At 49.8% G+C, this 23954-nt stretch overlaps 2 protein-coding genes across 6 annotated transcripts in view; one reads left to right on the plus strand and one right to left on the minus strand.

The window, feature by feature from the left end:
- The window catches only part of PBX3 (PBX homeobox 3), a 104478-nt gene extending 104389 nt beyond the window's left edge, over nt 1–89 (minus strand). Inside the window, exon 1 of one of the 2 annotated variants that reach the window (XM_054284326.1) lies at nt 2–89. The gene's annotated coding sequence lies outside the window, so the exon portion shown is untranslated. The remainder of the gene's footprint in view (nt 1) is intronic. The other variant, XM_054284328.1, reaches the window with a different exon arrangement.
- A 2322-nt stretch (nt 90–2411) lies between these two features.
- The window catches only part of MAPKAP1 (MAPK associated protein 1), an 82494-nt gene continuing 60951 nt past the window's right edge, over nt 2412–23954 (plus strand). For 2 of the 4 annotated variants that reach the window (XM_054284317.1, XM_054284320.1), the window contains exons 1-5: nt 3472–3539; nt 11146–11330; nt 12045–12367; nt 15394–15483; nt 19132–19280. In XM_054284317.1, the coding sequence (XP_054140292.1) occupies nt 12109–12367; nt 15394–15483; nt 19132–19280 (498 nt within the window). In that variant the 5' untranslated portion in view covers nt 3472–3539; nt 11146–11330; nt 12045–12108. Of the gene's footprint in view, nt 2466–3471; nt 3540–11145; nt 11331–12044; nt 12368–15393; nt 15484–19131; nt 19281–23954 lie in introns of those variants that run through there. The other 2 variants (XM_054284318.1, XM_054284319.1) reach the window with 2 other exon arrangements.

Genomic DNA, 23954 nt, shown 5'->3' on the forward strand with positions numbered 1-23954 from the left:
CCGCAGACGTGTCACCCTGTGAAGGAGCCGAGCGGCGCGCGAGAGGGAGCGGAGCGCCGGCCCCGCCCCGCCCGCCGGCCCCGCCCCGCCCGGGCCCGGCCCCGCCCCGCCGGGCGGTCCCACCGCCCCGCCCCGCCCCGCCTCGCGCGGGGCCCCGCCCGCCCCGGTCCGCGCGCGCGGCCCTCCCGCCGGGCCCAGCGGCGCCCGCGCTCCCGGGGCGGGCGGGAGGCGGTGGCCTCGTGCGGGAGCGACGGGCGCGGCGGCCAATCGCCGTGCGGGAGAGCGAGAGCTGCCGGTGGCATTGGCCAATCAGCGCGCGCAGGATGGTGTCGTGCCCGCCCGCCCCGCCTCGGGATCCGCCCCCGCCTGAGGAACTTGTGATTGGGCCGTTCGAACGGCGGCGTGGGCGGGGCGAGCGGCACGGGCCCCGCCTCCGTTGCCGTGGTGACGGCGGCCCGGGCCCGCGCGGTCCCGTCGGGCCAGGCCCGGTGCCTCCGAACTCCCGGGGGAGGCCGGGCCCGCCCCGGGCCGGCAGCTGCGGCCGTGCGATGGAGCCCCGGTGCCTCCCGAGCTCCCGGGGGCCGGGCAAGGCCGGGCCCGCCTCGGGGCCGGCAGCTGCGCCCGTGCGATGGAGCCCCGGCGGAGGATGAAGGGTCCCGGGCCGGTGTGCCGCGGCCCGTGCCTTGAGCGTGTCCCCGCGGAGGAGCCGCGGGACAGAACGGGAGCCCTTGGCACAGCCCACGGCTCGGACCGTGCGTTACCGGCGTCATTGCAAATTATCTTTGTGTAAATCTGCACAGAACCGCGGAAATGGGAAGAGAATAAAGCACAGGCACCCAGGGTAATTACGAGTTCATTCTCTTAAGAGGTTCCCTGTAGGTCGCTGCCACCCCTCCTCAGGCTGTCCTCCCGTGGGACACTGCCCCGTTCGCTCCAAATTCCTTCAGTCCTGGTCCGTTTTGCGCACACTCTGGGTGGTGTCTAACACAGCTGCCCCCACGGAGGCCTGGTAGGGAAGGCTGCTGTAGGTGCGATGGACAGTCACAGCGGCCCTTAAACGATCCGCAATGTGCTGAATGTGCTCTGTCTGTGACCGACGGTCTCAGTGGAGCATGCCCAAACTCATCCTCTAACCTTCCTGGTGCTCTGGCTCATGCCTCAGGCTTGGCTCCCCCAGTCCAGCTGGCATCACCATCCCATGGTGATGTCCATGTCCCTGGAACCTTTCACCAACTGGCCAGGGTCAGGTGTGGCTGGTGCAGATGGAGATGGCTCCTGGTCAACAAATCTGTGCTCTCACTGTTCCCCCATGCAATTAGTGAGTTCATTCACATTTCAATTACTTTACATCTTAATTCTCCACCATTGTCTGTCTTGAGCCAGTGAGTTTTCAGGGTTATCCAGTTTTACTAAGAATGCTACCCCAAAGGCATTTTAAATTGGTGTTATTGTGATTATTTCACCAGTGCATTTGCAAACAGGAGAAGGCTCCCTGGCCCCCGCAGGGAGCTGCTGGGCCTCACCACATCAGCAGAAAGCTGCTGTTCTGGGTGATTTTTTGTACTGTTTTAGGAGGCTGAGTCCAGTCACTCCAGAGCTTTGGAGTGACTCAGGCACCTGCCTGTGAGATGCTCTGTGCTGGGGCAGCTCCAGCTCCTGCCCTACTCTGCAGTGCCAGTCACTGATACCTGCTCCTCACAGGCTCTTGGTGGCACTTGTGCCACGCTGTCCACTGTCCCTCTCAAAGGCAGCTGCTGAGACTGCCACGTTAGCCTTTCCTCAGGGATTCATTAACAAGTGTCCTTACTTCCACAGGAAATCGCAGAGCCTGCACCAGCAAGTCTGGAAAGGCGGCAGGGATACACGGCCAGGCACAGGAACCCCGGGAACAGCTGGGAACAGCTGGAACAGCTGCAGCTCCGGGAGGCCGGCGCTGTGGCTGGGCACCCCTGCTCGCCCTGGCAGCCGTGTGGACACAGCCCCGGAGCCCGGGGTGACCCAGGGACGCTGATCACGGCCTGGGGCACGGGCAGCGCTCGGTCCCTGCCCCGGGCAGCAGCGACCGGGTGTGGGGTTCATCCCCTTGTGTGGTACACCGAGCGCTACCGGCACGGTGCTTTTATTGGAAATAAAACTGGAAATAAAACTGGTGCGGTCCCCGTGAGAAAAGCCTCCTGTGTGCGGCCGTGCGGCACCGGTGAGCGCCGCGCGGGTGTCCCGGTACCGACCCGGGCACCAGGGCGGGGCGGCCGTGCCCGCCGGAGCCCGTGACCCGCAGCCGCGCGGCCGCACCGCCTCCGGCCGGGCCGCTCCGCGCCGCCGGTGCCGCCGCCCCGCCCGTTCCGCGCCGTCATTTCCGCGGCCGCGGCGCTTCCGGGTCGCGCGCGGCCCCGCGCCCGTTCCGCCGGACCCGGACCCGGAAGCGGCTGCGCGGCCCCGCGGCGGCGGCGGCGGCGGCGGCGCCGGTAAGTGCGGGGCGGGGGGGCGGCTGGGGCCGGGCTGCCCGCGCTGTCAGCCCCTCGCGGGCCCCGCGGGATGCCGCGACCGGCGGCGGCGGCGGCTGCCAGCCTGCCCGGGACGCGGCTCGGGGCACCGGGGCTCCGCGGGCGCGTCTGCCGGCGGCGGGGCGGGAGCAGCGCAGCGCGGGGCGGGCGGAGCGGGGCAGGGGAGCGGCGGCAGCGATGGCTGGCGGGGCCAGGTGAGTGCGGTGCAGCGGCGGGACCGGCGGGGAGCCCGGGATGCCCCGGGGAGCGGGAGGCGCGCGGCACCGGCCGGTGCCGGTCACTCCATCCCGGTCCCGTGACGTGTGTCCCGGTCACACGGCCCGTGCCCGTGTCCCGGCCGCACCGAGGGCTCTGCCCGCCCCGCGGCTCCCGGCGGCGCTTTGGGCAGCGTCACGCCCAAATGCCGGTGCGGACGGGGCTCCCGGCTCTGCACCTGCCTGCGGTGCCGGGAGCACACCGGGCAGCGGGAACGGTGTCCGGGACCCCAGCAATGCGTGATTTCTGTGCTAGTGAAGTTTGGAAATTGACTGAACAGAGATGCCGAGCTTGGATATCCCGAGTGTTCTGGACGGTTTTAGGCGTCGGGGGATTGTCAGGTAGATGCAAGACTGGGAATTAGACTCTCGGTTACTTTTCCAAATTCAGAACAGCTCCATTCACGGACACTTTTTTAGGTTAGATTAAAAATAAATTGAGATCAGCATGTACGTATAGACTTGTACAGAAATAACTGAAGCAGGGAGAACCAGTTTAGTCAATTTCTGTATCAATCGTGTTTCAGGTCTTTGTTGTAACACCCTTTCCTCATCGGTTAGTTAAATTTTCACCCAATTGCAACAAGTAACAAATTTAAAATAACAAATAACGAATATTAAAATAACAAGTAACGGCTACATTCTTGTTATGCATTTCCTTTGGATCAGTGAAGGCCTCTGCAGGTGAAGCAGCCTGGCACAGGGATCTGTGTTCTGTAGCACGAAATTTTCCCGACCATTCGAAGCTGTGAGCGTGAAAAGCACACACCTGTACAGAAAGGTCAGTTATGGCAACAAATGGCACAGCACAGGAGCAGCATGCTGGTCACAGCCCTGTGCAGGAGCTGCCCATTCCCATATGGCCACTGTTTTTGGAGATCACACAGTCACTGAGCTTGGAAAAAACCTCTGAGATCATCGAGTCCGGCCTCCGACTCACCAGCACCTTGTCAGCCAGGCCAGAGCACTGACTGCCGCCTCCAGTCATTCCTTGAGCACCTCAGGGTGGGGATTGCAGCCCCTTCCAGCCCGGACAGCCCTTTGTGTGAGGGAATTCCTTCTGGGATCCACAATTCATGCTGGCATCCGAGGGCAAGGGACACTGACTGAGAAATGGGCATGCAGCTCAGGTGTCTTCATTTCTTCCCGTTTGGGGACCCTGTCCCACACCTGGGGACCTGTCCCACACCTGGGACTCTGCCTAACACTGGGACCCTGTCCCGCACCTGGGTATCCTGTCCCACACCTGGGGACCTGTCCCACACCTGGGGACCCTGTCCCGCACCCCACACCTGGGGACCCTGCCCCACACCTGGGACTCTGCCTAACACTGGGACCCTGTCCCACACCTGGGTATCCTGTCCCACACCTGGACCCGCCGTGCAGGGAGGGGCTGCCTCAGGGGCTGTAGCAGAGTTCTGCAGGGTGTTTCTGTTAGTGCACAGTTTCTGTTAGTCTGACACAGACTCCAGGCTGTAAAGTTTTGATATTAACCCTGTGTGTGTGTGTGTGTGAGCTGAGGGGCTCCATCAAACTGTGGTGCCTTGTTGTTCACTGTCTGCCAGCTCAGTTTCGTATCCCAGACAGCACAAGGGCAATCCCTACCTTGTTTGCTTATTGCCTGAGAAGTGCTGTATCTAAATCCATTATCCTGAGAGCAAAACAAAGCTCCTTGAATATGTTTTGTGTGCTCTTGAAAGAGACAGACCCAAAATTAAAAGCCAGAGGAGCAGGGGATTCATCTTTTGCTGAAGAAATGTGGATCTGTCCAGTTCCATTTGACATGAAGTCCCAAAGGGGCTGAAGGTCTTGGGCATTTTTAAGTAGGTCTGATCATCATGAGTGTTTCTTAAGTCAGAAGCAGCTTGCATGCTGCTATATTTAAAAAATAAGATTACAATCATGTTTTTAATGCAATAAAAATATTTACATGCAGTCGGAAGTGGAATGGCAACAACCTAAAGAAAGTGACCAGGACCAAAGTGTTTGTTTTGGCAGGTGCTGCTGTTTATGGCACCCTGTGCCTGGCAGTGCCCGCCCCTCCTGGTGCTGCTGCAGAGCTGTGCCGTGGCTGTGCTGAGCCCCTGGGCTGGCTGCACCTCATCGTGTCCCCAGGCTCTGTCCCGGCTCTGGCAGCTCCCCTGCTGCCAGCCTGGGGACCTCTGTGTGTGTAAAACCCAATGAGAGTAGCATCTCTCTCAGTAGCAAACAGGCTAAAAGGTAAAATGGTGAAGCTTCCTGGTTCAATTATTTTTTTAAATTGAAGCTTGTATTGATGTTTATGAAATGTATTCGGTTTTTTAGGCTCTTGAATATCACGCTGAGAAAGCAGCTCTAGTCTGATATTCAAGCACTGTACTTTCATTCTCTACTCTACAACAAGATATCTTATTTATCACAGAATCCCAGCGTGGTTTGCTATCCCACCCATCCCTGCCCTCTGGCAGAGGAAGCCATTCCCTGTGTCCTGTCCCTCCATGCCCTGTGTGTGGTGTCTCTCCATCTTTGCTGTGGGCTCCCTTCAGGTGCTGCAGGCTGCATTAGGTCCCTCCTGGGCCCTCTCCAGGCTGAGCAATCCCCATTCCCTCAGCCCTTCCTCATAGCAGAGGTGCTCCATCCCTCTGATCATTTTTGTGGCCTCCTCCAGACCCGCTCCAGCAGGTTGATGGCCGTTGGGAATGTTCAAGCTCAGCAAATTGTCTTTAAAGCATTTCAGGCATATGAGTGACAGAAAGTGTTCCATGGAAAAGCACCTTTGTTGAAAGCGTTCCTTCCCAGCTTTCTGTGCAAAGTCCATCAGCTTCACCTTCTCCTGGACAGGGGCTGCTGCTCCCCTGGAAAAGAGCGTTCAGCAGGAGTAAAAGCGAAATGAATGCTCTGTGTTATTTACAAGGCCCTCTGGTTTTGTTATGTTAGTTCAAAGCCAGCAGCAATTAAGCCTCAGTCATGAGCTCAGCTGTTTTTCCTGCGCAGCGATTCTCCCACACGCGGGCTGTGAAATTGGGTCGGGGGTTCGGGGTGGTGGGTCAGCCCCGAGTGGCTCTGCAGCTGTGCCGTGTGTCTGGGACCCTGCAGCCAGCAGGAGGAACCCAGCTCCATCAGGGCCATGGAAATGGAGAGGGGTTTGGCCGCGTTCGGGGAGCAGGAGCGGCGCTGGGAGCGCCGGATCCGGCGTTCAGCACAATATCTGAATGAAAAATGACAACGCTTTGTCATCTGTTCAAATTGATATTGCACTCTCGGCTGTGACAGCTGAAAAGGCCCACAGGTGCCATATAAAGAGGTGACCATGTTGTCATATTTCATTTAGGCATCCCTCTGCAAAGCCATAATTACCTAATTAGGTTGTTAATTAGGAGATTAGCATTTCGCTATATTGATAGAATGCTCTTTGCAGGCACGAGTCTAGATACAGATTTGTCTGCCCTAATTTATAATCTCTGCATTTTTTATACTTATTTATTTGCTTAAAATCTTGATGCAAGATTTCTCAGGTTAGCAGAGAATCAACTTGTCTACAATTAAACAAAGGTTTGACAAGATCAGGAAAGAGAAGAGTGAATACTTCCCATACATACCCCAATATTTTCTCCCCCCTCTAAAGCTCAGTAATTAAAATATTGGAATTGGTGTTATTTGCATCCTGATTAGTGTGACAACAAAAGTATAGCCAAATTCCAAGCAATTCAAAAATACAGAGCTAGTGCCAGATTGATTTACAGGTCTGGAAATGAACAAATAATTTGTTGGAAGTTGTGTGTAATGTGGTGTTTGCTCATCATAACTTCCCAATTCCAGTCTCTCTTGTGAGAGAGCCTCTTTGTATGACTGTAAATGATTATTTCCTTTTTAATGATAGGACCGGAGTGTGAGTGACAGCTTCTGCAGATAAGTATTCACTCTTAAATGCACTTGAGCTTTTGCTGAAACATAAACTTGAATGTTCGTATATTTCAGTTCACTTTCCTTTATCCTGCCTGCCCAGGACCTGTCTGTGTTTGAGGGGGTTGATTATTTTTGCTGCTGCAAATGCAGATAACCAGAACCATTTCTTGTGCAATTGCAGACAGAAGTTGACTGGGAAATTATTTCATGGAACCTGAATCATAAATTTTGAAGTATGTTCATGCCGTCCTGTTCCTGCTTATATGACGCTGGGGGAAAAATCAATTTTTAATTCTAATCTGCCTATCTTTTTCATTAGTTTTTAAAGATCACTTTGAAGAGCTACAGTCAAGGAGGTGTTTGAGTACAGGGACTGTGGAAGCCCTTGAATGATAACATGACCTGCAATGTATACAATTTTTCCAGCTTGCTGTGTTTTGCATTTGTTAGCAATTGTCTTGGATCCAAATTGTACCTTCCACAAATTGTGTCTTTGGAATACTTTTGTTTACTTTGAACAGGGCTTTAATTGTTTATTACTTCCTTAAGGAGGATAGTCAATTTAAACAATATTAAAACAAACCAAAAAAACCAAAAACAAGCTACAGCTTTGCAGAACATGAGGAAAGAAGGTTTTTTTCCCCCTACTTCTTACTTTTATAATTTGGAGAGGAAGGTACATTGCAGGAATTGGCTTGAGAGTTTTGTGGAGAATTCGGAACTGCTTTTAGCCCTTTTTACTGGAGAACTCTTAAAACCATTCCATTAAAATTGGTGAAACTTCAAAGTTGTAGCTCTTTCTTGCAGCAGAACATTTTTAGTTGCTGACAGCTTTCTCTGATTTTATTGTTTCTTGGCTTGCTTAGAGGTCTGTGTATTGCAAAGCATGAGAGGCAAAAATACCAACATGAAGAAAATATTTCCTGGAAGATGCCATGGAAAAGGGGATTGTCATTTTAGGGACATGTCCTGCAGTTGGTGATGTGCTGGTGGCGCCACAGGGCTTTTGGTGGAGCTGGAGGGGTCTGACCTGGAGCCTGCGACCTTTTGGGGACAGGCACAGGGTGTGACAGTGCCCGCTGGCTCTGGGGTCACCTCACCAAGGGACATCCGTATTTCTGCTGGGAGATGTGTCAGGAGCTGCAGGAGGGAGCAGGGCTGGGGCAGCGGGTGGCACAGAGGGCCCTGCCCCGCCGCTGGCAGCTGTGCAGGTGAGACACGGCTCTCTGCAGGTGTGGGGCAGTGCCAGGAGCAGCCCCTCGTGCAGGGCAGTGCCAGCCCGGCGCTGTGTCAGACTGCACTGTGCTCATTTGACAAACCCGGAGATCCATTCTGAAATAGCTGCCTTTCCCCAAGTGAGGAGAGCTGCTCTCAGCATTTTTCACGCTCAAGGTCAAACGTTCCCCTGCAGCCAGAAGCAAGCAGGGCTGGCAGTGGCTGCAGTGCCCCCATGGCTGGGTGCAGCACGGGGCTGGCTCCAGCTGTGCCCGCTGCTGTCTGCCTGGCACCGCGGATGGATGGGAGCGTGGCAGCCGTGAGCTTCAGCCTGTCCTTGGCCCTCATCTCACACTGCTCTGCTGTCTCCTTGTCACCTCGGGTAGGTTAGCGTGCAGATACCATCCCTGTGTGGGGCGTTGGTGAGGGAACGGGAAAGCCAGAAATCTTTATTAAATAATTGCAGATACCATCCCTTGTGGGGCGTTGGTGGGGGAACGGGAAAGCCAGAAATCTTTATTAAATAATTGCAGATACCATCCCTGTGTGGGGCGTTGGTGGGGGAACGGGAAAGCCAGAAATCTTTATTAAATAATTGCAGATACCATCCCTGTGTGGGGCATTGGTGGGGGAACGGGAAAGCCAGAAATCTTTATTAAATAATTGCAGATACCATCCCTGTGTGGGGCGTTGGTGGGGGAACGGGAAAGCCAGAAATCTTTATTAAATAATTGCAGATACCATCCCTGTGTGGGGCGTTGGTGGGGGAACGGGAAAGCCAGAAATCTTTATTAAATAATTGCAGCGCATGGAGCAAGCAGGAGGGTCACAGGAACAGTTCACATGTTGTGATGATGGAGTTGCCTCCCGAAATTCAGCTGCGTTCAGCTGTGTGTTCAAGGTACAGCCTGCGTGGCTGCAGATCCTTTTCCAAGACCTTTGTGTCACCTCCTGGCAGCGGAGTCGTTTGTTAGCGTTCCTCGTTGTGCCGGGGTTATGAATGAGCCTGATCTGCATAAAGCCCTGCTTGGCTGCCTGGGAGAGCCCATCCCTGCCATAAATATCGCCGTGGGGAGCTGCAGGAGCAGCACTGCTGAGAGAAATAGTGCGCTGAGATGCAGCTGGCTGCTGCTGCCACGGAGTGCCCGTGAGTCCTGGCAGGGCCTTCAGCCTCCCGATGGTGCAGTTTGACATTTTGGGGGTGCTCTGTGCCTGCCCCAGGCTGAGGGGCTGTGCCCCCAGGGCAGGGCAGAGTCACAGCACTGGGGCCCAGAAGGGCAGAGCGAGCATTCGTCCCTGGCTGTTGGTCAGACAGTGTGCAGACAGTTAGATAGGTGAGTAATAAAGATCAGGAGAAAGTGAAGATCTCTGTCCACCTGTGTGCTGACCACAGGTGTTTGCCAATCAGTGCATCATTCAATCTCAGCCTGTGTATCCTGTTGTACAGAAATGCCAGACTCTAACATTTTGGAGATTTCACGTTGCTCTCTTCAGTTTTAGTGTTTGCACAGAGTATGTTTGACAGCTGCCTGCCAAGTGCTTTATTCAATGGTGGAATATCATTTGTATGGCACAAGTATTAGAAGAACATTTATTTTTTGTTTATGATGAAAGAATGTATAAGATGCTGGTGCTTAGAAGGTCCCTGAATCCTGTTAAATTTGGCTCCTCCATGAGGATGTGGTGATGGTGTGTGGGTGTAGGAGTGCAGAAGGGGTGTGCTGGCAGATCTCAGCAGATCTAGACATTGATTTTGGGTCTGTGATTTTGCTGGAACCTTCAAGGTGTTTGTGTAAAGCTTTGCAAAACTGAACTTTGCTTCTTTGAGTTCTTCTCTCTCACTGGAAGTCGCTGTTCCTCAGGGTGGGTCTGTGCCTTTATCAACAGGAGAACCGGTTAGAATTCTGGAGATGACAACTATTAACTGTGGCATCAAAACCTGAACTGAATTTGGGGTCTGACCTTTCTTTTTTTGTTTTTTGAAGTATATAAACTGTTCAGAGAGTTTCCAGTTAGCATTAATGTGTTGACAAATTAGCTTTAATGCGCCTTTTTGAAAATTCTGAAGAGGAGGAAATAAAAATACGTCTGTGTAAAACTTGTGTAGAATTTCCAGCACTTTCTCAGCATTCAGGTCTATGGGAGAGGCAGTTGCAGATGTACAGTTGGGAAGAAGCTTGGCTGATTTAGCACACCACTGTTAATGGCAGAAGTCGGGGTGCAGGGTATAAAGGTAAAACTCGCATCTGCTGTTGCATGTTGTTAACTCCCTCAGCAGACATTAAATCATTTCAAGTACAATAATAGTGTGGGAGGTAAATTAACTAACCATTAACAATCTTATAAATACACAATTAACATGCCAACATTTATATGACACATTGATGGGGCAGCAGTAATTTTTGATTGGGACTTTGCAGACCTTTCCGACGCCTGAGGCTGTTGCTTATTTAAACAAGTTTTTGCCAATTGCAGGTACACGTGGCTTTTCCTAATCAGTGAGTAGAAATAATTCAATTTAAAGAACATTCTCAACGTGTGTTTTGCCATGTCCATGAGCTGTGCTTGGCTGTGTCTGTGTTTTCCAGGCCCCAGGGTGCTGGTCATGCTGGTGCAGGGTCAGAGCCCTGGGCACATCAGTCCTTTGGTGGCACATTTGCCTTGTGGCCTCTCCCTTGGAGGACAGTGACAACTCCCTCAGGAGCAGCCCTGCTTACTTTGATGGAAAGAGTCAGAAATTAAAGCAGAGTGTGGAGTTGTGGTGCTCTGGAGCCTCTGGAGATCCCATCCAAACCCCCAACCCCAGGCAGGGCCAGCAAAGCTCCAGGCTGTGTCCAGCTGGGCTCTGAGTGTCTCCAAGGATCCTGCTGGAGTGAATTTCACTAATAGCAGAATTTATGGGGACTGGTTCTGGAACAAGCCTGCCTGGTCCTTTCTGTCCCTTCCCTCTGTTAAGTTATCCCAGGAGAAGGCCAGCTGCCTCTAGCAGATTTTCGTGGGAACAGGCTTTGTGTGATTTAAGCAGCAGTTTTGCAAGCAGCAAGGACAGGAGATTGCTGGTGTTTCTGAGTTCAAAATCCCAAACACACACATGCAGCTCTATGAAGTGTTTTCCTCTGGTTAGAAAAGCAGTGGGATTTCAACCTTCTGGAATTTACACGTAGTCTTGTCCTGTGTGTGAGCTCAGACCGAGCCCCCTCAGGTGGAGGTGTCCCCAGGGCTCCTGCTGCTGCTCACTGATGGACTTGCTGCATGAACAGGAATAATTTTTTGTTTTTCCTTTTTAGGTTATTTTCAGCAGGTAATTTTTTGATCCAGCTCAGCCCACAGCTCCAGTGCCAGCTTTGGGAGATGGTGGAATTCCTGGAGCAGGTCAGGCAGGGCATGGAGCTGCCCCTTTCAGAGTCAGCCCGGGCTTGAATTAGATTGGCATCACTACAAAGCCACAGCTACAGAAAAATCAGATAACAATGTGAGCGTGGTTTGGGTTTTGTGGTTTGGGGTTTTTTCCTTTTCCGTTTTGCCCTCTACTTTGTTTCAAAAGGCCACTTGAGTGCTCTGAATGAAATATCTTAGGTAAGTGGCAATTACTGTTCTTAGTGTGCTTCAGAGCTCAGGCATGTGGTATTTGGTCACAGAGCTTTCTGTGTTACTGCACTTGCCCTGTGTGAAGCACCATGCAGCAGCAGATGTTCAATATTCTGCCCTGAGACACTAATCTCTTCATGTTTAAAGCTTTTCCTGGAAATACAAAACCTGAAGAGAGTCTGTAATAAGGCACTCAAAAAGTTGATGTGTTGATACAGAAGCAAAACAGAAACACAGTTGAGATGGGTGAAAAGAAATCCAAAACCCTGTTGGCTTTGTAAATGGATTAGTTGGAGTAGGCAGATGTTTCTGGATTCTCCTGCCATCCTCCTGTGTGCAGCACTGTGGGGTGTTTAGCCTTGCAGCAGCCATGTGGAGTACTGGGACCTTTCTGTAGGTATCTCTGGTGTCCTGCTGTCCTCCAAACCCCCTGCTCCTTAAGAGGATCTCAGCAGCCAGTGTGGCACAAGTGAAGTGGAGCAGAGTTAACCAGCCTGCCCTGAGTCAGTCGGGGTTTGTGCATCCCACACAGACCTTTGGGGACGGGGGTTTGAGCCGTTTGTGTTCGCTCCTGCAATGCCGCGTGTGCCGTTTCCAGGTACGTGTGCCCATGAAGCAAGATGGAGAGGAGATAGTACGGTGAGGGCGTGCCTTGAGACAGGATGGCTTTCCTGGACAACCCCACCATCATCCTGGCGCACATCCGGCAGTCGCACGTGACCAGCGATGACACGGGCATGTGCGAGATGGTCCTCATCGACCACGACGTGGACCTGGAGAAGTTCCACCCCTCCTCAGCCTGCGGGGACAGCGGGGCAGAGCCCCAGGGCAGCAATGGGGACACTCAGGGCTACGTCTACTCCCAATCCGTGGACATTACCTCAAGCTGGGACTTTGGGATCAGGCGCCGGTCGAACACAGGTGCGTGGGGTCTGCAGCAGCCCAGCCTCAGCCTCCCTGAGCCTCCCTGGGCCTGGCTGGTCCTGGCTGGTCCTGGCTGAGTCTCCCTGGGCCTGGCTGGGCCTCCCTGGACCTGGCTGAGTCTCCCTGGGCCTCCCTGGGCCTGGCTGGGCCTGGCTGAGCCTGACTGGGCCTGGCTGGGTCTGGCTGGGCCTCCCTGAGCCTCCCTGGGCCTCCCTGAGCCTCCCTGGGCCTGGCTGAGTCTCCCTGGGCCTCCCTGGGCCTGGCTGAGTCTCCCTGGGCCTCCCTGGGCCTCCCTGGGCCTCCCTGGGCCTCCCTGGGCCTGGCTGGTCCTGGCTGAGTCTCCCTGGGCCTGGCTGGGCCTGGCTGGGCCTGGCTGGCAGGACAGACCGGAGCAGGACACCAGCCTGGTGCCTGTCAGACTCCCTTTGGAGTGCTCAGGCCCTTTTAGACAAGGATACATAATGATTCAGTTACTTCAGCGTGCTGTCAACTGAGCCTTAATTGCTGTTTTACCTGTTCCTGTGCAGGAGAACATTGAGGTAGTCAGTTTTATATATATAAAAAAATTCAAATTGTGGAGACATCAAATCTAAATCCAAAGTACATGAACAGTCTTTGATATCTCTATTGTTACTGTCTGGAGGGGTGTTAACTTTTGAACAGGATAGTTATTTTCTGAGAAAAAATCTGCCTAGTGAGGCATCAAATGTATTTGTTATAAAAGAGAGGAATGAAGTTTGATGTGAGCCAACAAAGGGAATGATTTGTCTGTATTTTGTCTCTTAAAGTTTTATTTCTGAGAAAAACCTTGAGCTAGGGTTTAAGGTACCAAATCAGGAAGTTTAAGGGTGAACACCTTTACAAAATACACTCCTTTTGTCATGGCTGGCAGAAAGCTCTCCTGTCTGGTGTTTCATACAGGGGACATCCAGACTTCTGCTTAGACCTGAGGAATTTTATGAGCACGAGTTCTGTAAGGTAAAATACAGGCGAGAAGATTGGTGTACAGTGGTCAGTACTGACCTCTTTTTTCCGTGTCTGTATAGTATTTTTAAAATGATTTCTGCAGGTATTATAACACCACCTAGAGCCCAGAAAGCACCTCTGTGCTCTGCTTCACCAGGAAAATGTGTGTGCTGTTGGAGGTGCTGCAATGCCTTTCACAAGGAGGAATTTGTGAGAAAAGCCAGGGCACTGAGGCTCATCTCAGGGCTGACCATTAATGAAACCACAGCTGCCTTTGGGCAGCCACCAGACTTTTGGTTTTTCACACCCAAAACTGTCACTGGCTGCCTGTGACAGCCACCCCTCAATAATTCACATTTCTGGCAGGTGCTGGCCATTCCCTCTGGTTTGGCACAGTGAAATGGTCATTTCTGACCAGCTCCAGGCGGAGGAACAGGAGGGGCTCAGGGGAGGTGCTGACTATGCTCTTGGACATTTTGACAGGGGATGGAAATATCAAACAGATAAAAACATGCATTATCTTGTTTCTAGTCTATGGCTTTTCCTTAATCCCTTGTTTACCTGTTCATCTAACAGATTATATTTTCTGATATTAAAATAGTATTTATTTATATTTTCTGGTAGCTCATTTGGAAAGAAAGGGCTTTGGAAGGTAATTTTGAATTACAGTGTGGGCAGTAACTGGTACAAATGTGTAGCTTTTCTTTCAGAATAAACTATCTATGCTGCAACAGTGTTTTCCCAATATTTAAACTTATGTGAAGGGATATTTTTCTTATTTCATTAAGAGGAAACTACCTAGAGGTATTCAGGTTCTAGTATTGTGTTGTTAATGGCAGATACTTATCAAAGTCCCCATTTGTGCTTGTACCTTAAACTGCTTGCTGCAGCTGTTAAACTTCAAAGGAATATTTTTTTATCAGTTCTCTCATTGACAGTTTTTATGGGGGAAAAAAATTACTTCCTTGTCCACAATTCAGTTCAAAGACCTAAATGTAAAAGAATAATAACAGAAGGGACAGAAAATATTTATTAATGTTTTTTAATTGCTGGAAAGGCTCAGGGAACTCCACTTGTATCCAAAACTTGTCAGAGTAATTTAGCATTTTAGAATCTCTTCTACAAACCCATTTTAGTTAATGAATTATCTCAATACATCAAAATTGCTAATATGTCCAGCAAATTGTTTCCTTTGGGGATCAGCACTGTTAGTTCTACGTCCCAGTCTGATCTGCTTATTTTGAGTGGACAACATCAGTGTTTTCTTGGGGTCATTGTCTCGGGTGCCTTCCATCAGGTTTTTCCCCAAGGAAGTCCTACTTTTAACAAAAAAGGTGATTTAAGTTGTCTGGTACCCTGAGCTGAAAGTTCTTTGGTATCAGAACTATTTGGGGCTTTTTTTCCCAACCATATTTTGAAGATGGAGTCAAAATATATGTAAAGAAATATTATATTCATTTTAGGATTTGACTAATGTTGTGAAGATACAAATCATTTATTTTACTACCTATAAACTGTTTCAGCCTACTGAAGAAAAAGCTGTGCTAATTTATATCGCTTTGACATTTTATAATTTTCATGATTTTTAGATAAAGGATTTTATATTTAAAACTTTAATAGTCTAGTCTGAGTTCATTTATCTTTAATTTTTGAAACGGGTAGAGTAATTCATAACAGTAATTTTATTCCTGTAATGTAATATTCACTTCAGTTCATTTGTGCATTAAAATTCCTTTAAGACCGTTATTAATGATTTATATAATGAAATGTCATATTAATCACAGAAGTTTTCACATTTTATTATTCTCTTCCATGTTAATACTATCTTTATGATCTCTATTAATGTTTTATATCCTCTAATTTCAATTATAAATCAAGAACATTTTCATGTTTTTGTTGGTATTTGCTTTTCAGGGGTGCCACCTTTAAAATTTTATGACTTTTCCCCCTACATATGCAGTATAAAACATCTTTATTCATATAAAGGTAGTTAATTATGTCTTTGTTTATAGTAAACTTTCATTGACAAACTTATAGTTGTAATATTTCTTTTCAAGCTCAGAGACTAGAACGTCTGCGGAAAGAGAGACAAAATCAAATAAAATGCAAAAACGTTCAGTGGAAAGACAGAAATACTTCTTGCTCAGGTAAAATAGAATATCTCTTATTTTCCTACTGTTTTTATTCCTGCCTGTGATGGTTACAACATCTGCAGTTTGTAATTTTCCCCTAGGGTTTTCAGCATTGAGGAAAAGCCAATTCTTTGTGCTGTTCCAGGTGCCAGCCCTGGCCAGGGCCCTCAGGGGTTAACAGAGCAGAGGAGAGGTGTTGGGCAGCCAGTTTGGGTTATGGGGTTATGGGGTGGACTCTGCACCCCCGAGGCATCCCTGGCCCAAATCCATTCCCAAAAAATCCCCAATTGTATTCCCAAAAAATCCCCAAATCCATTCCCAAAAAATCCCCAAATCAATTCCCAAAAAATTCCCAAGAAATCCCCAAATCCATTCCCAAAAAATCCCCAATTTTATTCCCAAAAAATCCCCAAATCCATTCCAAAAAAATCCCCAATTTTATTCCCAAAAAATCCCCAAATCCATTCCCCAAAAATTCCCAAGAAATCCCCAAATCCATTGCCAAAAATCCCCGAATCAGGTCACTGTGTCTGTCCCCCCGGGGGCTCGCAGGGGCCCTGGTGGCACAGTGGGGACAGCAGTGGCTCTGCCCAGGTCTCTGCAGCACCAGGGTCTCCAGGGCACTTCCCAGCCACTTCCAGCAGTGTTTGGTGCCATGGAGGATTTTGTAGAGTTTACTTGTATTGAATATTTTTGTAGCTACTTCTTTAGATAAGGTGCAAATCCCAAGAAATAAAGGGTATATGTGTGATCTGCTTAAATGCAAGCATAATAAATGCTGCCTTGGCTTATCTCGCCTTTCCTTGGTAAAACTATTATCGCTGATTTCTCAAAAAATACTAAATTCTATTTTTGTTAATTATATAATTAAGTATTTGTGGCTGGATGTTCTACATAGTTTAAATTGTAATATATGAAATTAAAAATCTGTCTCCATTTTCCTATTTAGAGCTCAAGCTAGTTTCTATTTCTGTTGTGTTTGACAGACATTCAAACCTTTGTATGGTCTGTCATGCCTGCTTCTTTCAAAATTTGTGTATATCTTAATGAGGTCCCTCTGTAATCTCCCTTTTTTGCCTAATTCCTCCTCTCTCCGTGGCTGTCATTTGCAGAACGTTCTCCAGCACTCTAATGTCCCTTCAGAGGAGTGAACAAAGCTGCTCACACGAGCAGCACAGCCACACTAATCCTTAATTCAGTGTTCAGCTGTGTTGGATATCCCTGTTAATGCATTCTGAAATGTTTTTGCCTTTCTCCTTCTGTAAGCAGAGTTGTAGGTTTTAAAGGTTAATCTACCATAACCTCCACCTCTTTGCTGAGTATTTTATAGCACTTGGCTGGTGATGATGCAGATCCTCCTGTGTCTCCTGCACTCTGAGGGTTCCTGTGCCGCCCCTGCTGCTCCTGGGGCTCTGTGCTCAATCCCCTTCCCCCCAATGTGTCCCCAGCAGCCACATTTGTCCCCTCTGAGGAATGGGCAGGCAAATGGGTCCATCCCTGCCTGCTGCAGAACAGATTTAAATAAAAAATAAACAAGTTCCACAAAAGCTCCAGGCTCAGGGCTGCTGGCAGAGCTGGTTTTCCTTCTGTGCTTGGCCACTGAGATCTGAGTGCTTCTCCCTTACTGGCATGAGCAACACTGCAGCAAGGAGAAGGAGGAGCCCTTCAGGATGTCCTTTGTACCTTTGCATCTTACATTCTGTACCTTTGCATCTTACATTCCTCCATCAGGATATCCTCTGTACCTTTGCATCTTACATTCCTTCATCAGGTTATCCTCTGTACCTTTACACTTTACATTCCTCCATCAGGATATCCTCTGGACCTTTGCATCTTACATTCCCTCATTTCAGAGCATATAAAATGCAAATTAACAATGTGTCAAGGAAATCCTTCCAAAGTCTTGCATTCAGCCCATGCTGACATGCAAGACGTACATTTTTATCTAGCTGTAGATAAAAACTTGATTTTTCACTTGTACAAGTGAAACCATTGTATTGGATCCCAGTGTCCTTTCCCAGTGCCCAAGCGTTATCAGTTAAAGGCAATACTCCAATATAATGCTTTAGATTTTTTAAAAAAATTAAGTACAAGTGCTTGTTGAAAAACCAAAACAAGCTAATGGAGTTAAAGTGGCCACATTGAAAGGGATTAAATCAAGCTTTTTTGGCTAATTGCAGCCTCTCACAAGCCCGCTGGGGATCTCTCAGTGCCAGTATTTAGCACCTCTGCCAACTGCCTGAATTTTAAGGCAATCTGCTGATAAAAATAAATGGAGCTTTTGACTAGTTATCATTTGACAGGTTTTAATTTTGCACTCCAAGAAATGAACCAAGTCCCTGCAGATCAAGTGCCAGGCCATTCCCTCCTGGGAGCAGTTCCATCTCCCTGGAGGAGCAGGACATGGATGTGGGAGCTGTGGGGACCCGAGGGCAGGGGAGCTGGGCTGGGCTCTGGGCAGGGATGGAGGGATGGGGGATGGATGGATGGATGGATGGATGGGGGATGGATGGAGGGATGGATGGGGGATGGATGGAGGGATGGATGGGGGATGGATGGAGGGATGGATGGACGGATGGATGATGGACGGATGGATGATGGATGGATGGATGGATGGAGGGATGGAAGCTGGGGTTCTGGTTCCTGGAGCAGCTGTGGGGAACCTTGGCCAGCTTCAGTCACAGCTCCCTGCAGATGAGAGCCCTTGGAACTGATGTGCTGATACACCCAGGCTCTGTCCTGATTTCATAGTGCCCTTGTAATGCAACAACTCCTATTTCCTAGGGTTTTTAAAGTAAATTGGAAGTGAGCTGCTGTTGTAAGTTCAGCTGTACACTTTCTTCACATAAAAAGGTTTTTATGAGCCTTCACAGACCACACAGAGACCTCCTGAACTTGCATCCCCTTTGTTTTTAGAAAGCTTTTGTGTTTTTATTGTTCAGACTGTTGATCTGGAATGGTGGTTTCAGGTTGGACTTTTTGATGAGGGGAGGCCATACCCAGTGCCCCATGAGGAGTGGCACATGCAGAGCTGATCCTGTCCTGGGGTGGTGCTGGTTTGATGGGGAGAGGCCATACCCAGTGCCCCATGAGGAGTGGCACGTGCAGAGCTGATCCTGCCCTGGGGTGGTGCTGGTTTGATGGGGAGAGGCCATACCCAGTGCCCCATGAGGAGTGGCACGTGCAGAGCTGATCCTGCCCTGGGGTGGTGCCAGGCTGCAGCTGGCAGGGTGTCACTGCAGGGCAGGGCTGCTGTGCCCCGTGCTGCAGGCTCAGCGCCAGCTCTGCTGCTCCTGGTGCAGCAGCTCCTTCCCTTCCTGTTCCCTGCTCCTTCAGGAGGAGGTGGGCAAGCAGAGAGGCCAGGAATGTGCCATTCTCCTCATTGTTATCTGACTCAGCTGGGTCTCACACTGATCAGTTCTGTTCTCTGTGCAGGAAAAACTCACCTTTTTCTCAGCCTAAACAGGAGCATCACTCAGGCTTCTTAATGGTTTCATGTCTTTGGGCTATGAAAGAGTGGTGCTAGATCCTGCCCTGCTGAAGCATTTGTAGGTTTATTTATTTGATTTTGTGCTCCCTGTTATGATGTTATCTCTGTGTGGTGAGCTGCAGCCTCTGTACATCTCCTCACACCGTGCCTCTAATCTCTTTTCTGACCTGCAGCAGAGGAGCTGAGCTCACTGTTTGAAAAGAAGAATTTTAGGGTGAAATCCCCATGTTCTGGGAAGCAGTCCATCCTCTCTGTGAGACTGGAGCAGTGCCCACTGCAGCTCAACAACCCCTTCAATGAGTACTCCAAATTCGACGGCAAGGTGAGCATGGGGGGCTCTGCCAGGGGTGCCACACACTGACCCTGGGCTGTGCCAGGCACTGCCCCTGGGCTGTGCCAGGGGTGCCACACACTGACCCTGGGCTGTGCCAGGCACTGCTCCTGGGCTGTGCCAGGGGTGCCACACACTGACCCTGGGCTGTGCCAGGCACTGCTCCTGGGCTGTGCCAGGGGTGCCACACACTGCCCCTGGGCTGTGCCAGGGATGCCACACACTGCCCCTGGGCTGTGCCAGGGGTGCCACACACTGCCCCTGGGCTGTGCCAGGCACTGCTCCTGGGCTGTGCCAGGGGTGCCACACACTGCCCCTGGGCTGTGCCAGGGGTGCCACACACTGACCCTGGGCTGTGCCAGGGGTGCCACACACTGACCCTGGGCTGTGCCAGGCACTGCTCCTGGGCTGTGCCAGGGGTGCCACACACTGCCCCTGGGCTGTGCCAGGAGTGTCACTCTCTGCTCCTGGGCTGTGCCAGAAGTGCCAGGCACTGCCCCTGGGCTGTGACTCGTGCAGGCTCCACCTGGACTCTAGAGTGGCCCTCAGGTGTGGTGCTTATCTAGGAACAAGCAAATGCAGTGGTTCCAGGTTCAGCAGAGCCATTCCTGTGTTTCCATTACAACATTCTGGACTGGGAATGAGCTTCTCTCCCGTGCTGTTTCCTCCCCCAGCGGGTCAGTGAGGGGCACCTTGGTTGTGACAGAGTCCTGGCACATCCCTCTAGAGTTACCTTTGTGTAAATGACTGATTATTTTGCATCTAAAAAACCCCAAAACTTTGGCAGATGACAGACAGATGTGTTCTGTCTGTCCACATCACAGCCCTGGCTGAATATTCCGTGAGTCATGTCTCTGTCCTCAGCGCTCCACTGAGGGTGGGAGAGCCATGGTCTGTTCTGAGGGTGGGAAACTGAGGTGTCAGCAGGTAGCATCCAAGGCAAAAAGAAGCACTGATCCCTGTATTTCTGCACTAGTGCTGATTTGTGTGACACAGGGAGGGGATTGGCTGCAAACCTGGCAGGTTGTGGGGGTCAGGAGATGGATCTGGTATGGCTCAGACTGGGGGATAAATGTCTTCCCTGAACTCCACACTGCCAGGTATTCTTCTCTTTCATCAACTCTAAAAACTGAAATATAAACGCTGGTGTGATGGATCATTGTCATATTGTTCCAAAACAAGTATAAATACTCCGCAGATCTGTTTCCTACTGGATTTGTTTGTGGAATCTCCTGTGGGAGGATGGAGTTTGAGCTTCATTACCATCGTGATGGAAGAATTTCATATTCTGTTAGGTGTTCCTGAAGTGGAAAGTCAGATCCATAATTCCACTGACATTTCTAGGAGGATCTGGAATATTTGGGAAATGGTAACCTTCAGACCATGAAGTTCACATGCAGAAGCTCCTCTTTGTGATTTTATATTTATTAGCATGTGGCAATTAGTGCTAACTCAGGTTTTCAGGATTCCTGGCCTCATTAATGAGTGACAGCAGCACTTTCATGCTGACAGCACCAAGAGGCCTTTTTCCAAACTCTGGGTTTGTTGTTCTTGTGCCATGAAATTTCAGTTGGACAAACATTTAAACGAGCTCTCATGTCATGTATAGGGAAAGTAAAAGTCAAATACTGCTTTATTAAGAGAATTCTGTTATAATTCAGTCAGAAACTTGAGATACTTCAGCATTTTTCCTTCCCTCTTTGGTAATCCAAGCTAACCTTTACTGTGTTAATTGTAGTTGTCTATAATGCTAAAAACAAGTTAATTTTCACTATTGAGTCAGATACCTTTAGCAGGTGTTGGTTTCACTGGAGGCAGGTTGCACTCTGCCTGTCAGTGTGAGAGGGTAAGGAAATACCTCAGTGTCACTCAGCTGTGATTTGCAGGGTCTGATATCAAATATCTCAGATGTGATCTTCAAATCAAAATGCCTTCTTTACAATCCAAAATAATTGAATGTGCATTTTGTTGAGCATAATCTCACTGTGTTAATTTTAACACCATTGTTTCTATTACTCTGTTAGGGTAGCAATAGTTTGCATATAAAGTTTATTCTCTATGGCTCTGTATGTGTTATCTAGTTTAATGCTTGGGTGACCATCTGAGGTATAGAAGAAACATAACTCCAGTTGTGAGTTGTTTTACTTCAGTTCTCATGTATTTACAGTCAGGAAAAACACTAAAAATCATCGAGCTTTTAAAAATTATTTTTAATGACAAATCATATGTCTTGTATTTATTTTTTATTGATAATAGATGAACAGTATTTCACAGAAATATAATTCTTCCAGGGAATAGTGCATGACTTATTTACATAATTAACAGAGCTGTGTATCTCTGGGGGAAATGGTACATAATTGGGGAAGGGGGGGTGAGGAGGGGTTGGGGGCCTAATTAAACATGTCTTAAAAACACCCCAGATAATTATGTGCTTACTCAGGGGGTCACAGACCTTTAGGGCTGTAGCCAGGCCTTTGGTTTGTCCATAGTGCAGTTTGTAGTGCAGGTTTGAGGTTGTTCAGTGTCCCTCCTGGTCTGTGCCCAGGAGCTCAGGGGCTCTGTCCCTGGGTATGCTCCTGCCCCCTGCCTGGGCTCCCCTGACCAGGTGTGAACCCCCACAAACCCTCCTGGGCTCCCCTGACCAGGTGTGAACCCCCACAAACCCTCCTGGGCTCCCCTGGTCAGGTGTGAACCCCCACAAACCCTCCTGTGCTCCCCTGACCAGGTGTGAACCCCCACAAACCCTCCTGGGCTCCCCTGACCAGGTGTGAACCCCCACAAACCCTCCTGGGCTCCCCTGACCAGGTGTGAACCCCCACAAACCCTCCTGGGCTCCCTTGACCAGGTGTGAACCCCCACAAACCCTCCTGTGCTCCCCTGACCAGGTGTGAACCCCCACAAACCCTCCTGGGCTCCCCTGACCAGGTGTGAACCCCCACAAACCCTCCTGGGCTCCCCTGACCAGGTGTGAACCCCCACAAACCCTCCTGTGCTCCCCCTGACCAGGTGTGAACCCCCACAAACCCTCCTGGGCTCCCCTGACCAGGTGTGAACCCCCACAAACCCTCCTGGGCTCCCTTGACCAGGTGTGAACCCCCACAAACCCTCCTGTGCTCCCCCTGACCAGGTGTGAACCCCCACAAACCCTCCTGGGCTCCCCCTGACCAGGTGTGAACCCCCACAAACCCTCCTGGGCTCCCTTGACCAGGTGTGAACCCCCACAAACCCTCCTGGGCTCCCCCTGACCAGGTGTGAACCCCCACAAACCCTCCTGGGCTCCCCTGACCAGGTGTGAACCCCCACAAACCCTCCTGGGCTCCCCTGACCAGGTGTGAACCCCCACAAACCCTCCTGGGCTCCCCTTCCCTGTCCCCTGTGCTGTGCCCAGCCCAGCAGCTCGCCCAGAGCCTGGCACGGGCTGTGCTGCCAGCCTGGGCACTGCTCACATCTTGCAGGTGTTTCCTGCCAGATTTAGTGTCTCTTTCATAACCACTTCTGTGATTTTATGAAATAGTAAAATTTTAAAGCGCTCTAATTTCTTCCTGTCCTGATCACTTCATTAATTATCAAAACAGTAGAGAATATGTCTTGTGAAATACAACTGCAGGGAGGCATCCTAAGCAGCTCAGGAATCCACACAACTGCCCCACCACTACCCAGGACAGATTTGTGGTTTTCTGTACATTGTAAAACTTCAGCTCTTAACAGAAGCCACACATACAGTAACTACTCTCAACTCTTTCTTCAAGTTTTTCCCTAAATAGTTTAAGTAAACCTCAGCTCTGGACCTGTTTTCATCTTTTGCAAAGCACATGGGTTGTACTTCTTGGTTAATAAATCTTATATACTCTTTCTAAGAATTTTGTATTGAAAGAACCTTTAGTTCTTTGTAATTCCTTCAGGTGTCATTGGAATTGAAAATTCCTTGGAGATAAGAGATCACTGGCCAAATTGATTTATTTTATCTGCATGCAAACTAAATTATCATATATTTGATAAATAAATGTATGTATATTTCTGTCTACAGGACTGGAAAATCAACTTTTGGTAGTTAATTGTTCCAACTTGCTGAGTTTTAATAATGTTGTGGGGAAAGATTCGGTGTAAGACAGAGCTGAAGGTGCTGTGCAGGTGGCACAGGTGGCACAGGGGAGGGTGGTGGTGGCTCCTGGCAGGGGCTCTGCTGAGATTCAGGGCTCAGGCAGGACAGGTGCAGAGGAGATCAAAAATGGAAGGAAGGAATTTTCTGGCTCTGGAGTGAACCTGGGTTATGAGGCCAAAAGCCTTTCCTACAGGCAGACCAGATGTTCTCAAGATATTTTTATTTCTGCTTTCATGACTAGCTGCAAATGGAATTAGAAGGAAGTTTGGCTTTTCTGCTCTTAGGGAGTTCTCTGGTCTTTGCTTGACTACTGGAGATAATTTAACTGAACCTTGATCAATGTAATTTTTGGGTGGACAAATGCTAAAAATCCTTTGGTGAGGAATGGTGCCTCTCTGTAGGGCCACAAGGTTTCTCGTGGCTAACTTTGGTAATGGGTTAAAAAACAACAATTTCTCATGTAGCAACTGTTTTAAAAATGATGCTGTAGCAAGCATGGGGGAAGGGATAATTCATGAGTGCTAATTGCTTGGCTGTTAATTTTCATAAGTGTTGATAGAAGC

The sequence above is a fragment of the Melozone crissalis genome, unplaced genomic scaffold, assembly GCF_028551555.1.
Source record: "Melozone crissalis strain CALT ecotype California unplaced genomic scaffold, PUWL_Pcris_2 ptg000041l_1, whole genome shotgun sequence".
In the NCBI taxonomy this organism is placed as follows: domain Eukaryota; kingdom Metazoa; phylum Chordata; class Aves; order Passeriformes; family Passerellidae; genus Melozone; species Melozone crissalis.